The following is a 17,632-nucleotide window of genomic DNA, read 5'->3' as shown; positions in this document are numbered from 1 at the left end:
TCCTAACTGCAAAATGTTTGTTTCAAAGTGTATCCTCTCTTTTGATATTCTAAGTCCAATGATGCCAGTTAACTGGTTGAACACTAAACATTAAAGTTGGCACTTCAAACCTTGACATTTAACACCAAAGAAGATTGTGTTGGTGATCCCAGTGTGTTATAAACCTTAATTGAAAGTCTACACTGCCCTAAGAGCATTATTTAATATTCAAGGTAAACCAAGACATCTCCCCAGCTCTTCATTAGTCACATTGTTTCATGATGTCTAGATTTTTTCCTCTCAAACTAAATAAAATGAATGTAACTATTTATAGATTTTTTTAATGAAAAATTTTGATCTGCTTTTCTTGTGACCACTTTCAATCAAGTTGTATGTCTGAAATTCAAATTATTGTTTGGGATCTTTTACTGATTAAGATGATGATAAAAGGCTGATTTGTGTAGGTGCTGGGCTCATAAACCATTGAAATGCAATAATTCAATGTTTATAATTGATTGATATAATATATCAGTGTGGCTTCAATAGGTACTCTCTGTCCTGTTGTTGTGGCTCACTATGTTCAGTGGGAGAGAGCCAGGAACTAGTCAGTTTCTACCTATAACAATTGTTAAGGACTTCTTTATTTGATCCTCATGTTTCATTGATACAGCTTTCATTGTGATATCCTATCAATTCTATGTATTCCAGCTGAGCTCCCTAGTACAAGTTGTATGAATGGACAGATATGGCTTCTGTTTACTCTTTATTGTACTGCTCAGAGATGCTTGAGTTGCTAAGCAACCTGTAATTTTATTTTTATTAAAAGATTGACTTTGTCCCTAACAAAACTTTTTTGTTTGTTTTTTTTTTTGTTCTTGTTGTTTTGATTATTATTTTATTACATTTTAGTTGAAATAAGATAACACCATGACAGGAATTAACATTAAACTCAAAAAGTATGGCTGATATTGAAGCTCTACTGTCCATATATTTATTATTTCCATACTATTTTCACAAGATTGCATTATATTTCTTTTTTTAATTGGAAATAAAAGTTTCTGACAAAAAAATAATTTTTTTTTTTTTTTCAAATTATTAATTCAAAAAAATTTTTTTTTTCATTTTAAATGCTTATTTTGTTATGCATTTCACATGATCGTTTAAGTTGTCATGTTATTTAAAACAAATAAATATAATATACAAAATTCAAAACCTTGTTCATTTTCAAAAATATTTTATTGATGTCAAAGTAGCTTCCCTTTCTGTACAATGATACTATGTAAAAAGTTCAGTTCATTATTTATAAACCAAATATTTAGGCAGTTAAATGACACAAATATTTCTTAAGACCCTATGACATTATGTTATAGTAGCTATAGAATCAAAAAAGATATATAAAAAACTTCTTAAATCCTGATAGAAAATCTACCCTGGTCAAAGGAGAGAGACTAGAGAGATGAGCAATTATATTTAGAGTACAAACATAGAGCAAGGAAATATTCTAAGGGCATTAGCTTCAATTCTGAACATAAAGCATGAGTGTAATGTTTCACAGTTGCGGCCTTCACATTTTGTCAAATATAAAGCAGACAATGGCATTGTTTCACAGGGGTCTTTGACAAATGCTTTTCTTTGGGTCTCAAATGTTAAAATAAAAAATAAAAATAGGGTAGATAAAACAATAGGAAATATTAACACAGTTTAAATCAGAAATGGTGCACTTGGTACTTAGGTAATTTCACAAATATAAAAATCTTAACAAATTTGTTGCAATATTTCTATTGTCATCTTCATTGGAAACATTCAACTACAGTTATTCTTACATATATTTTAATAACGCACACAATAAAAAATGAATTTTTTTTTAATTTTTCCTGAATTCATTTCATTGAAAATCTTATTTCTTTCAAGTTTACATAATCTCAAAATTCTTACTGAAATAAAAAATGCCTGAAGATATTACCATGCTATTGTGTTCCATATATATATATACACATATTTAAATGGCTTTCAAACTTGTTGACAAACCAAGGCACTATCTAGTAGGCACAATACACCAAGGCACTGTCTAGTAGGCACAATACACCAAGGCACTGTCTAGTAGGCACAATACACCAAGGCACTGTCTAGTAGGCACAATACACCAAGGCACTGTCTAGTAGGCACAATACACCAAGGCACTGTCTAGTAGGCACAATACACAAAAGGCACTGTCTAGTAGGCACAATACACCAAGGCACTGTCTAGTAGGCACAGTACACCAAGGCACTGTCTAGTAGGCACAATAGATTGATTTGAAGATGTGAAACAGACATATTGGTTGGAGACAGAAACATTGTTAAGACTAAATCTATAAAGTATACATAAATGTTTTATCAAACATTGGGGACATCAACAAGCCACATAAGAAAATGAAAATATTTCAACAAAACATATTAACATGGAATGATTTAGAATTAATAAACCATATTGTGGATTTTGCTGTCCCACAATGCAGGAGGATTGAAACTACATAAACTCACTGTCACTGTCTCAAATATATCTATATATATGTATATAAATGAAAAAAAAAAAAAACTACTACTCAATCTACATAACTAGATTTGTATGTTTTATACTTAAGAAATAAAACACAAAGAAAACTTAAGAAAAAAAAACTGTTGAGATAAAAAAGGTTGCCTTGTTCAAGGCTTGTTATCCAACTATAATAGTAACATGAAAAGTTTCAAATATTAAGCACACATCTTATTAGCAATATTAAGTTACAATGAACTGCCTAAAAACAAGTGTACATTACAATGAAGTAAGACAAGGAGCAAGTGTACATTACAATGAACTAAGACCTAGAACAAGTGTACATTACAATGAACTAAGACCTAGAATAAGTGTACATTACAATGAACTGATGAGAGATGCAAGTGCGCACAATTTTCTCTCTATACCAAAAAAGAAAAGAAACCAGTGAGTCCTAACTTTCTATTTTCTATTGAAGTTCAAGCTCAACATGGAAAATAAAAGATTTTTAGAAAATTAAAAAAACAAAAACTAATTAAAGCCAATAACTCAATACTACAAGTAGAAAATGTAAAGTATGTATCTGTTCATTTGGTTTTTAACAAAAAGACAAACACATACTTGTTCTACATCATGATATTAAGAAATAACACCTACTCAATAGAAGGAACAGCTGAAACATATGTAACAAATATAACAATAAGAAATAACATACACTTTCATCATTATGACAATGCATAAAATACATCTTTATATGACTGATTTACATATAAAATACATACTTGTCAGACTGAATGACATATAAAATACATACTTGTCAGACTGATTGACATATAAAAAACATACTTGTCAGACTGATTGACATAAAATACATCCCTGTCAGACTGATTGACATTTAAACTTATTCGATGTCTACACACTGTGTACATACAACATCACTCATACACTTCTGATTGGGGGTGAACTCTTCTTGTAGTCCTTAAAACACTCATAGAAAGTTTCCCGGAGAGTTACTTCTCTTGGATCATCTATGCGGTATCCACCGAGATAATTAGTGAAGTAAGCCACACCCACATTTTGTTCAGGGTCTGCAAATGCCATGTTTCCTCCATAGCCAGGGTGGCCAATGAGATGTCTTCCCTAAAAATAAAAAAAAATACATTGGCTGAAGTTATAACAAAACTAACAATTGCATGTGGAGAATTTTTCTGCTGTAGAATCTTTTTTAGCCTTCAGTGTAAAAGACATGATCTTTCATATAATGAGAACCTCATGGCTTGCTATGAACTGGAATGGTGCCAGAGAAGGTGAGACAAAAAAAGTGCGGAGAGGACAACATTAAAGAATGGATGAGGAAGAAATTCTAATCCTGGCAAAAGACAGAGAGAAAAGGAGAAAAAAGGCTGACTTGTCCCAACGGTCCAACAGACTAACAGGCAGGTGAAGGTCAATCTTTTATATCTAATCTAGATTGGTCTCTCTGTACTCAGTAAACAGCCTAGTAATGAGCCAAGGACAAACTTAATGACTCAAATGTGCAAGCCTGAGTTAGAATTAATAAATAGCTACAGAGTGAAAGGTTATGTGAATAATTACACATCAGGTAAATTATAAGATAATTATTCATTCTTGAGATTAAAATATTGGAGATAATAACAACTCTAAATCAGTATAAGAATCTATATATTCCAACTACTCTAAGGGTGCCAATTTTCTGTTTTACAGTCTAGATTTTTAAAGGTTTTTATGTCATCAAATGTCACAATGTAATTAATCTATGTTTAAATGGATGCCTACGTTTCCAATCAATCAATGCCATTTTTAATGAAACTAAAGTTATGTTGATTTAGTTGGATGGAACAAGTTACCTGTAGTTGATATCAACTAAATATATTTTTACCATGAAAAGAGTGTTGATGTGATGGTAAGTCATTTTAATCATTTTCTTTTCAAATTTCACAACACTTGTAAATATCCTATGTATGAATTATCTTGTTTCTTGAAAAATAATTAGTAGTTATGAGAAAGACATAAGATAAAATTACTACTATAACTTACCAGACCAACATTAAGGAAAAACTATCACTTTAAATATTAATGTACTACAAGAGTATAGACTATTAATAATAATATTAATTTTTTGTAACAATGTTAAAATATTCTTATACTGACATAAAAATAGAAATTTTAACATATAAATTTTATAGTAGCAACTCCATTTATTATTTACATTTTTTGCATAGGGCACTTTGCAGCAGTTCCACGGTCCCATGCAGGACTATTTTGTACAGCTGAAACCTGACACAAGCTTAATTTGATAATGAATTATTTTCATCAATTATCTCTAAACAATAAGATGAAAGTACTTAAGGACTTACTTTGCTATCTGTGTACACCATTAAACCTCGAGTCATGGGTATACCAAGAAGAAAGACATTAGGCGTGCTGGCGTTTAATGGTGTCAGAAGAAGATCAACAGCATTAGGAGATAATAGCCTCTTGGCTTTGACACTGCCTTTATTGGCTAAATAGTCATACAGCTTTGCAAGGCTACGAGCTGAACCAAATCCTGATATTGAGGGGAATCCAATATTTGCATACTCAGGTATGGTCATCAGCTTTAGAGGTTTTAGATTTGAATTAAAATTATTTGCAAGAAAAAATGCATACAGAAAATCACAAACTCACACACATATCCCAATGTTAGAAAACTTTCACAAACACACACACAATGTTAGAAAACTTTCACAAACACACACACAATGTTAGAAATCTTTCACAAACACACACACAATGTTAGAAATCTTTCACAAACACACACACAATGCTAGAAATCTTTCACAAACACACAATGCTAGAAATCTTTCACAAACACACACACAATGTTAGAAATCTTAACTCAATCTTTAATCTCAAGTGAAAACAGACTTTGAATAACAGAAGGCATTTTTTAAAACTTAAACTTAAACTCACCAGTTGTGTCCATAAACATTCCTTCAGAGCCCAGGGTTATGGGACATCTTTACATTTTACTTCATTACTTTTTTGAACATTACAAAACCCACAACCTCCATCCCAGGAAATATTGGAACAATTCCTGTAGTGTAATAGTGTCTGCTAGATCTTGGGCATCATGTGACTTGTCCAATTGTTCTAGAGCTCTGGGTGTTCATATAGATGTGGTAGACCACAGGCACAGTAAAATAAAAAAACTAACAAGTGGACATAATGGTCAAACAGTTAAGTATAACACTGACAAACGTTAAGCCTGAGCTTTGAACTCATCTGGAGACTGGAATTTTAGGATCTCAAGTCCACTCAGCTCTCATATTATTTGTTGCTATAATGCTCATTGATTTTTCCCCATAGCACCTATGTTACAATTTAATCAGAATAACTTTTAAGTGTAGTACTTATGGAAAGGAAAAAAAATTGTACATGTACACATATATATTTACATTTTGTATATTATGTTTCTGGAAAAGTACAAGGGGCTCTATAGAATGCCTAGTCATTCTATAGTATACTAGATCTACATTTATACAAAGTAACAAAGTAGAAAATGTCTTATTTATAAATAAAATGAGAATAAATGCAGAAAAAAAAAATTAACCCTATGGTTTCTTAGGCCTTTATGTCTTAAGTTGTGGCTATTTTAGTTTTCAAATAAAATAATTCTTTAAAATTTTTAAACATTAATTCACATGACTAAATATAATCTTGTTTAATTTCTTTGAACTAGTCTACAATTAGAAATTAAAAGATGCAAAAACATTTTGCTGAGATCAAGTGAAACTGACTACAGGCAATAGCAATAGAGGATCTAAGTAATTCATGAATGTGCTAATAATTTTAGGATATTTTGTTACTTTTTTCTGAAACGCAATTTTAAAAAATCAACATGATAATGAACCAATGAGTTGTTTTGATTTATAGAATGAAAAGTTATTAAAACTCTTCCTCAGTCTATTACCTTATGTTTAGAAAAAAGCTGAGGCTTACCAGACACCTTCCAACCCATCAGAGAACAAAAAATGAGACAAAGTCTTAGGAGGACAGAAAATAAGAAGACAAAGTGAAGGTTAATAGCTATGCTTACAAAGTATTTAATGAACAATGTTAGTAGATCTTTCGCTGTTCAAGTAAATATTATGTTGATCATATATTTCCCAAATGAAGTGACTTTTACACCTGCAACTCCATGCCTGACATTTTTTCTGCTAGTACTTATTTAGGGAAAAGGTTTTCACTGGGGAATGTTACTCTAACATCTTTTTATTTTGATCTGGATGAGAGTTCAAGTCAATTAGATCAGAATTTGAATGAGAAAACAGATTATTATAATTATTTTTAACATCAGTTCTTGTGTCTATCAAAGCCCACAGAGTTCAATTTCAAGACTAGTTCCCTGGGTATTAAATGGGTTTCTGTCATTGTGGCCAAAATGAAGGTGTTTATTTCCATGATATTGCGGAGGGGAGAAGAAAAATTGTAGAATAATGTGACAGAAGTGTCTGAAGGGTCTCCATTGGCCTTGTTTCCCAAGTCCTAAAACTTCTTTAAAAACTCTTAAATTTTTTATTTTGTTCTGTTTTTTTTTTAATTTCTTTTGTAAATTTTTGTGCAAATTAAGGTGGCTTATTTTAATTAATGTTAACATTTCAGTTGGACTTTTATAGATTATATAATATATATGGTTTTGTGATGTAAAGTAATTTGTTTATTTGTTATGATTTTTTTTTTGTAAAAGAAATGTTCAGTTTGTAAAAAGTGCTCCGTCTTCTTGGCACCAAATGTGCTTAAAGTCACAGTCTCAAAAGGGTTAATAAAATACTTAATACTTAATAGAATACTTAAAGTCAACATTTTACACTTTGCCTGAAACAGTTCTAGTCATTCTATAGAATCCTGGATTTTGTGCTTTGCCGGTAACATACATACTGAAACATTATACCAGGCACACCTAAAAAATCTTTTTTACCTTTTCTGTTACCTGCACGACATCAAAGGCAATGGAAGTATGAGGATTTGTAATGATTTCATAAAAATCAAAGTACTTAAACCTCTGCTCCCAAAAAGTGGCTGCCTTAGACCTGGCAAACCTGTGATATTCAGTTAATGGAAGTCCAATGTAAAACTCAATGTCTGGTGTTCATAAAAAAAAAAAAAAAAAGCATAAAAAAATATTAAGCACTGACAAACAGAATTCTATGTTATTTTAAGATAGTATAGCCAACATTTTTGTCCAGGGTTGCCAAGCTGTTTATAGAATAGTACAGTGGCTGTTGGTGGTGTAGGGTTTTTGTTGACCAATCAAAGAGCAATGATGGCTCATCTCATAAAGCACTTCTTCTAGGCAGGCTATGATGCACTATTCTGGAGAGTGATTCTTGACTTTGTATTGTAAAATAAACTACAATTATTCACTTTGGTTTAATCTTTCAATAATTCAGCATAAGAGATTCTCTCATTACTGAACTAGAAAAACACTTTAAAAATTACTTTTTTTTTTAAAATGAAATTACCTCCCTTTGTACAACTAAAAGAGGGATACATTTTCTCTTGTAGCTAATGAAATGTTAGATTTTAAAAAAATGGTCTTAGTTTCCACAAAGGAAAGGTTGATCTTGAAGATATTGGTCATAACATAAAAGCCTAAGAAATACTGGCCATACTAAACATAGCATATAGTTGCATACTAAATTAAACCCTTAGCAAATACCAGCTATGGCAACATACATGCTTAAATAATAATGGCTCTAACCTAGAGGTTGTGCTATTTCCTCCTGGAAAAACTGTGAAAGATTTCTATGCTGCTTGTCAACTTTTCTAACTAAGGCATCAGCGTACATTCCAAATGTGAGGCCATGATAGCCCTGAGCAGAACCTGTAAAACAAAGAATAGCAAATAGATCATAGTGTCAAAGTCATGCTAAAATTACAACATAACATAACATTATGAAATGTAAAATAAACAAGAATAGCACTGTCAAAGGAAGTGACTAATTGTTATGTCTCACAAACGAAATAATAAATACTAAAATGGGTTTAAAGAATACCCAATTTCGTCCCTTTTTTTTTTTCAATGCACATTTTATAATGAAATTAAAATTATAAATTGTATGCATTTTATATAGGCCTACTTATTTTTTTATTTAGTTTAGACATTTTAAAATGTTATTTGGTTACTTTACATGTTTTAACAATAAAACAATCTTGTTTATTTACCAGCTGGCCATTTAGGTTTCTGCTGAGCAAGCAGGCGTTCAACTTTTGTCCAATTATCTCTGTAATCAAAGAGGTGAAGGCGTTCATCCAATCCAATAAGGCCAGCCTGAAAAAGAAAAGAATCAAATAAAAATACATTAATGTGAGACAATCTTTGGTTTCCAAATGAAGAATATTCTCATGTTACATTCATGTTTCATATCAATAAGAAACAAATCAACTTGCCTGGTGGGCCATCAACATTTCAACTGTAATATTCTGTTTGTCATTTTTCTCAAATTCTGGCCAATATTTATACACCTCTGTTTTATAATCTAATAAGCCCCTACAAAAAAAAAATCTTTAATTATATTTGATGTCCTAAATTTAATAGAAATGAATATTTGTTAGTGATATTAAAAACATGTTGAATTTTTTTTTATGTCATAAAATTTTAACTGCAAATGCTGCCTGAAAAAAAGATATAAATATCTCTAACTGCCAGTAAATTTATGATCTATGCACGTAAATATGTGATTGATTCTATGCCTGTAAATTTGTGGATCTATTCTCAATATGCAATCTTTGCAAGTAAATCTGTCATCTATGCAAGTAAATATGCAATTATGCAAGTAAATCTGTCATCTATGCAAGTAAAGTATGATACAAAAATAGTTTTGAGTTTTGACCAAACCTTTGGGTGGAATGGGTAGTGATAGAACTGTACACAAAGAGAAGGTTATTCAAACCAGTGCATCAGGTCCACAGCTCTCTTTCATTCTCTTAAAAGACATTTGCATTGTAGGGGTATATTGATAAAGCTTTCCGCAGAGTCCTTGGAGGAGACGATATTTTTGAAGGACATTACTTACAATAACCAGTTTTAATTATGTAACTTTTTCACAAGAATGTCAAGGACATTGTACTGGTCATTTTACCAGCTTATGTTAAGTTAGAATAAACTACAGCTCTTGTAACAATATTATAATAATAAAATGGATGTTATAGGATATGAGTAGCATAGCTACATGTTAACAAAATAACTATTATTCAAAATGCTAACATCATAACAAAATGCATGTGTCTATATATCAAAGAAAAAAACAGTGGGGACTGCTCTCTAAACATATCTTAATATGGTAAATCCATTGCTTATCTAACCTAAGAAATGGATTTCTTTAAAATCTAGTGTTTTTCGAACATTTACTTGCCCACTAGACCAGTGAATTTAGCATCATTATCCCCCCACTGCTGCTAGCTAGGAGCTCAAGCAGAGTGATTTTGTAGTTTTTATTTGAATTATAGTCAAATAAGGATTTATAACTACAATGCATATATATTCAACAGACCACTTTCTCGACCCACTTGTCAGCATGCAACATCCTTAGCTTGAGAACTGCTGACATAACCAATCACATACTAAAGAATTAAAGTATTACATGTCAACAAGTCTTGCTATGACAACAGCAGCCACCCCTTTCACCATGGACCAGGAGATGGTCAGAGTGTTGTCCTGCCAATGTCTCTCCACCTCATGATCAGACCATCCTCCATAGAGGTCAATCAGACACTGACCTTTGTGGTACGCAGCGAATGAAGCACCACGTTCTAATCCACTCTTTAAGTTTTCTCTGTTATAAAAGACATGGAGAAAATTTTTTTTTTACAACACTAATTATTAAATCACTGTTAAATAGATGCATTACGAATTGATTCAAAGTTTAAAAAAAAAATAATTAAGTTTTTTGCCGTCTGCTTCTCCCATTCCTATGACAAAAATGTACCTGGATAATGTAGTGACTTGTAAATATACCCCCCTCTTAGTGCTGGCAATACAATAAGATGGTTGGCAGTTTGAAAGCGTAGGAATGTTTGGCTAGCACTCTATAATAATCGGCAAACAGGTCACACTTGGTGTGGTAAAGAGAAGTACAAAGAGAAGGGGGAGAGCCCCCAGTCCAGAGAATACTGTTTCACCAGTTATAGCAAAGACAAATAAATATAAAAAGAATAATTGATATGCGGGGACATAAAGATACTGAATTCAGGACTTGACCTCAGAAACAAAGATAATGCCCTCTTGAGAGGCAAAGTGGAGCTCATGCTCACAAAATGGATGCAGTTATAAGAGATTTACACCAGCCACTCTGGGTCTACTCAAGATAAATTAAATTACTTTTATACAAAACTGGCATTTGCTATGTTTTTTTAAAAATCAGATTGTGAATAAGAAAAGTTTAATACTCATTTCTTTAACAAAAAATATTTTAAAAAAAGGTAAAAATAATAATTTTAGAATGGATAAAATAAAAATGGAAATTAATTTATTTTTTTTTTTACTTTGGGAAAAATTGAAATGAAATCTGACCATTTTTTAAACACTAAAACAAAAAAAAAGTAACATGATACTTTTCTAGAGATCTATTAATAACTAGTAGAAATACTTTGTTTGTGTTAGTTAATATTACCATTTTTTAAATCACTATTTTATACAGTACCTAAATAAAATTTGGCTTTTTTTTTTTCTGTGTGTGTCTATTTTCCCCATTGATGATACTGTTTTGGCCAACTAAACATTCTTCCAACCAATAAACCAATAACTTTGATCAAAGCACCAACATCACAAAATAATGTGGATGACACAAGATGGGTTTACATCCCTGTTAAATAGAAGTTAATGATGACCAAATTAATAACAATCTTACCTGAAAACCTCAGCAACCTTTCTGAAGGCTGGATGAAAATATCCAGATGTCCTAGGTGTTTCATTAGTGGATGGGACATTGTGTGTGTAGTACTGCCATGCTAACAGTCCAATTAGTAAAGATATAATAGTAGTTATACGATTCATTCTTAGCTAGAAACCCTAACAAGGATTTTTTTTCCCAGACTGTTGTTTAGTGGTAGCACCCTGAAATTATAGAATCTGAAATGTGGGACAAAATTTATTTTGATTTATTAAATTCAAATACTGAAAAAATAATATGACAACATTAATGTACAGAATGAAGGAAAAAGTTTATAATTATTTAGAATGGATTTAGATAAATTGCAGTAAACTTATCAAAGAAAATATCATAGCTTGTCTAACAAAAGATTTTAAGATGTCTGAACTGATCTCATCAACTTTTTTTTTTCTTTTAAATCTTATTTATGTATAAATTTGGACATCAGCTCAGTGTGTGCTATTTCAGATGTGTAGTCAAACAGAATACCAAAGTACCTTGCAGCTATTATGCCTCTGATAAGTATACCAATTATATTGTTTTCTAAACATTTTATTTATAAACTCATTCTGAGTTTTTGATGCATCTCTGCCGTTTAATGTATAGATGTTTTTTCAACACTGGATCATATTTAGACATTTCAACCAGCACAAGAAATTTCTTTTAATCAATAAAGATTCATTGTCATTATGGTCATGAAATGACAAATTCTTCACCTTCACCTATCCCTTAGTCTGTTGGACCGTTGGGGTACCATGTACTAGCGAGTCTAGAACTTTTGAGTGGGGGCAGGGGATGATTTTTTTCCAAACCCTATCCCCAACGCCCAGTTAACCCTAACCCTATGTATAAATGCATATACACAGCATATATATATATATATATACGAGAATAAAAAAAGCCATGTTTCTCAGCCTTTGAAAAAAAAAAAGTCATGTTGGTGGCCTTTCTTTTAACAGCTAGGAGGTCTGGGGAGCGCTGTAAGCTCTGCCAATGGGGTTTGGGGCGAAGCCTCGACGCCAAGCGTTTTCTTGCATTCCTCACTGCAGAAACGCATTCCCCTGACAGCTACAGCTCATTATTCATCCTATTAAAAAAGGCAGATTAAATTAAGTAAAATAAGGTAACTTGGGGGCAAGTGCCGATCCTGAAGTGTGATTGACAATTGAGGCACAAGTGGCTTAAGTATATCTTTATTAGGCGTACTTATCGTAATATTATCATTAAGCGAGACCTCTTGCAGTACGCCTGTTTTGCTCAGCTTAAGACATCAACAGAATGATGATTAAACACCCAAAAATATATGATTTTCAAGAACTTTTTGAATAAGGCTTTACTAGGAAAATATTCTAATATGAATTCATAGGCCCTTACTACATTGCTAATACAATCAATTTGTTCCTTGAAAAGATAAGATACAAAGATTTAGATTAAAGCTGTGAGGCTCGCTGCTGAAAAAAAAAAATGTAATATTTAAAAAAACGCTAATTTGTAAGTGATATATTTTATTCAATTTGTAACTTCGTTTTGTTACAGAACTATAATTCAAAGCTCAAAACAAAAGTGGGAGGAGAAATTTAGATTGCCAATTAGGTTCTACTCAAAATGTTTTAGTATTTTTAGGATTCAATCATAAATTGTGAGTTATAGTCCCAAATTTATTTATACAGTAGAAAAATATCAAATTGAGTAAAGGTTGGAAAAAGGCGACTAGGAAAAATAATTTGGGTTCAGAACTCATCTCCATTGTTACTATTATGCTAAAAAATTTCTTATGAATTCTAAATTTTCCAAAACAAAGTCATTCTAACAATAATTATGATAAATTCATATGCAATTACATAAACTCATTGGCCATATTTGACTATTCTGTTTTAAAACATTATGTTTTAGTCTGAAAAAGAGTGAAAACGATTAATCGAGTAAGAGTCCTTGCTCCTTTTTATAATTTCTGCTTATGATTGCATTTGGCATTAAAGAATAGGGGGTGGGGTGACTCAATATAAGAATTTAATTTAAAACATATATAAATTATATTAGTGACGAAGGTTTTTTTTTATTTTGTAATTTCTTAACTACAATAGTAAAGAAAATTATTGGTTTGTCTGATGGGTGGAGGTTGATTGATGGTACAACCCTTTTTGTACCTTCATTAAGTCTTTAAATATTTATCCTGCTATTCAAACGAAAAATTGCTGTATTTAATTCCAATACTTATTAAAATAGCTTCTTTTAAAATTTTCTCTACATGTAGGCCTAACTAATGTTTAACAAAAATAACTGTACATTGTACAGCGTTGATTGTTAAAAACTGGGTTTCATTCTTTCTTTGTCAAACAAGCGGTTGCCCAAGTGCCTTTTTATGACGATATGAAACTAATTACGCTGGAGGATCATTTGAGACGATGTCTCCTGATAAAAAGATAAAGGTTGAGAAAACTTTCAACAAAGATAAAGTACAGAATAGACCAACAAAATCTCTCTTCAACATCATATGGAGAAGATGGTGGTTTGTGAGAGTCTTACAAGATCTCTTTACTTATAGCCAAATATGGAAAACACTATAGAAAAAACATTGATTTTACCAGACCTTGCAGTACCGTCGTTTAAAAAAATGTTTTACAAAAACTTACATCTCATATTATTAAATGAATTTCTTTAAGCAACAACACAGTTCAATGGCACATCGGTAGGGTGTTAACATTAAAAGCTTATTATGTAATTCTTTGCAAATGACAGTATGGGATCAGCGCCGTCACAGGCTCTGCAAACTGCCCAAAGCTTACTGGTTCAGGCACCAGTTACTCATCTTCACCCCATCTCCAATGATTGAAAACAGTTCCCATATTTTGAGCCACACATGAAAGATTTAGAAATACAGCAGAAACTGCTTTTTGCAAAACCAATGATACTTAAGGCCAAATGATTAATTAATATTTAATGTTTAAGGGACTACTTCATAGAACAAAAAATTCCTATATGAAACATAATATCCGTAGCAATGGATGATGTAACTACAAAAAAAAATCCAATGTGTTTGGTAATTCCAGTTATACATAATAATCGTTATTCTAATTTGTTTAAATTTAAATTTTATCAATAAAAAGATCTCGAATTTAAAATGCAGCTTTAAATTTCTTTTTCACTCACTACAGTTTGAAATTACTTTAAAAAAATGGAGTTGAAGAATGTGCGAAAATGAAATACAAGTTAAGCAGAGGGTTTACAAAAAAAACAGAAAACATGGCAAGGGGTCTAAGAGAATTAATGTTTGGGAACCACTGATCTATGAATGACTAGTTTGAGTTTGACTATGACTGTGACAATATGATTATGATTATCTAGATTAGACCTAGATCTAGATAATATACAGTCAAGAGTCAAGAGAGATAAGATTATAGAATGATCTAGCTATGTATAATACATTCTAATTTATATCATTATAAATATAATAATAAAATGAATAATGTACTCATGACCATTAGTCATAGATTTTAATTTTACTTTTAGAATCTAGTCATTAAATCAATGTTACTCAATCATATAAAAATGTAGTATAATAAGTTATAAGTATAGTCGGAGACATCGGAGTGATATATAGTATTTAGTATAGACTACTACATCTAGTACTAGTACAACTATCTGACTATATAAAATATATAGTATAGACTAACTATAGACTAGTAAATAATAGTAGTAAAGTAGGCCTACAACCTACTAAATCCTCATCCCATATGCTAGGACAAAGTTGTACAAATACTCCTTCTTCCCTAGTGCTATTAGAGCACGGAATGGGTTGCCTAAGCTAGCCAGGAAAACCAGTGACTTGGCAGAATTTAATTCATTGGTTAAAATGCATGACTAAATGCATGACGCGTAGGACGTAATCATCTTCTTTTTTTGAAGTAACGTCTGTATTATATAAGATAAGATTAGATCTACTACTTACTACTAGTAAATTAGGCCCTACTAGTTGTAAGTAGTACTAGTATAGAATAGTCAAGAAGTATAGAATGCTAAGAATCTACTACTACAAGATTCTAGATTTCTAGATCTAGATTGAGAGTGTTATTCTAGACGTTTAAATTTAACTACTTTTAACTAGATCTAGATCTAGTTATTAGATCTTTATAGTAACTAGATCAGGAATTCTCAGCCTGTGGATTGTGACCCCTCTAGGGGTCCAATGATAATTAATTTGCCAGGGGTCGCCTAAGACCATCAGAAATTTGGATTTTTGGTCTATTTATCATCAGAATTTTTTTGTGGCCATTTTTAACAAGCATAATTGTACCATAGTTGGTATACATTTTCATTTCTGATAAACAAAACAAAGGGACATTACTGAGATTCAGCATTTAATTTTAATCTATGAAACGACCGTCAAATATAAATTTAATTTAATAAAATAAAAATGAGGGTGACATATTTATGAAGACGGATAATTTGTTTGTGGATACAGATGGCATTTTGAGCTAGTGAGTGTAACATCATTGTTTGAAGGTAGACGTGTTTTTTTTTCATTGATAGTTAGATCTACTTCTTTGTAATGAGTTTGTTGCGTTGAGCCTGTTCTTCTATATTTCACAATGTGACAAGGTGGTCGAGAGGGAAAGTTCTAAAAAGTTTTATTTAGAAGTTTGTTGTTGTTTTTTAATCAGAAAATAGCCCACCTGGTAGACATCTTCGTCACCTTGTATAATTACATTTTTCAATACTATCTAGATCTAGAATCTAGGATCAAATTAACTATGATATATTTATACTATTTATACTAATTTAAAATTATACGTCCATCAAAATTATCAAAATACATATCATATAATTATAATTTATATAATATCAGATATACTACTGTCATTACTAGATCTATAACGATTTTATAACATTATCAAATTTACATTTACCTGTCCTAGGCCTATGAACGAAAAAAAAATTACAGTTGGGGGTCGCTGCCTAGTGGGAAATAGTATTGTCACTATAATTAGGGGGTCGCGGCACTATAGTGACTAAAGTAAAAAGGTTGAGAACCGCTACTCTAGTCTCTAGATTCCAGATCTATATTGACTGAATTGGATATTGATAATCATCATTTGATCTAGATGTATATATATAATATATCTAGTCATCATCTAGATGTTTAATTACCAAATTATTATTTTTACAAAAATGTTTGTTTAAAAATTATCACCGAAAGTTTATGACTTCACTCATGTAGTCTTGTTCCTTGGGAAAACAAATGGGAGGCTATTCAGTGAAAATAGCTTATTATATTTGTCTATGGGTAAATCCGGTTGTATATCTAGGTCTAGTTTTATTTTATCTTGATCAGGGGTTCTCAACCCCTTTGGGGTTCGAATGACCATTTGCCAGGGGTCGCCTAAGACCATCGGAAATTTTGGTTATAGGTTAATTTTACACTTACCTTCAACGGCGAATGCCTGTGGCGGGAAAAGTATTTCTATATTGGTAACGTTATTTCGGTATCTTATTCGTAGGAACCTTCTCGACAGCCATTATTGCTCAGCCTTTTTTCAACCTTCCACATCTTCAAGCGTAGATTGCCGTTGCCGTTGGGACAATTAATGATTGGATTTTAATCTCCAGGACAATTGATTTGTTTTTAAAGATATAGGCCTTACTTTCTGAAAGGCGGTTCCTGCTTTCCAATCCGACATGCAACACCATGATATGCAACATTATTGCTTGTAATGACAGTGCCTAAAAAGGTTAACTTTTCTATTTGTTGAAGATCTGTATGACCAATGTTGATGGTGGTACTGGTTAACCGCCTGCACCCAATATGCATAACTTTGAGGGCGTCGTATCCGTCTTCTCGTGTATTTAATTGTATCACAAAGTAATGCTATGTCGTCTGCTAAATCCAACTCGGTTTGGTTTACGCCATGGGAACCCGAGTGCAGCCTGTTGAATGTATTTTATGACATCGTCGATAAGATACATTCTTACCTCATATCCGTCTCCATGTTCTACCGTCTGTTGTGACAGAACAGCTTGATTTGCTTTAGACATGTTGCTGAATCTGGGCAAATTGTTGGGAGATGCCTTATCCTCTTGCTATCAATCCAGAGTGATTCCGATTGACGCTATCAAACTTTTTTTTTTTCTAAATCTACAAAACTGATCAACATCCTTTGTTGGTATTCCAAGCTTTGTTCAACGATGTTTCGCATGACGTAAACCTC

At 31.8% G+C, this 17,632-nt stretch overlaps 1 protein-coding gene across 2 annotated transcripts; it reads right to left on the bottom strand.

Moving 5' to 3' along the window:
• Positions 1-1,193: 1,193 nt before the first annotated feature.
• Positions 1,194-16,711, bottom strand: LOC106061102 (beta-lactamase domain-containing protein 2-like). Of its 2 annotated transcripts, none has more exons than XM_056043537.1 (9): positions 16,618-16,711; positions 11,406-11,626; positions 10,140-10,331; positions 8,947-9,046; positions 8,722-8,827; positions 8,258-8,380; positions 7,475-7,638; positions 4,872-5,111; positions 1,194-3,633 (listed from the first exon to the last, which is right to left on the bottom strand). In XM_056043537.1, exons 2-9 carry the CDS (start codon positions 11,549-11,551, stop codon positions 3,433-3,435), a joined length of 1,272 nt encoding a protein of 423 aa, XP_055899512.1. In that variant the 5' UTR covers positions 11,552-11,626; positions 16,618-16,711; the 3' UTR covers positions 1,194-3,432. The 2 variants fall into 2 exon arrangements, with proteins under 2 accessions (XP_055899512.1, XP_055899519.1); XM_056043544.1 differs by having other exon boundaries at positions 11,406-11,611.
• Positions 16,712-17,632: the final 921 nt, after the last annotated feature.

Source organism: Biomphalaria glabrata, chromosome 1, assembly GCF_947242115.1.
Source record: "Biomphalaria glabrata chromosome 1, xgBioGlab47.1, whole genome shotgun sequence".
Taxonomy (NCBI): Eukaryota; Metazoa; Mollusca; class Gastropoda; family Planorbidae; genus Biomphalaria; species Biomphalaria glabrata.
The sequence above is the reverse complement of the archived record's forward strand: the minus strand, read 5'-3'. Positions and strand labels throughout refer to the sequence as shown.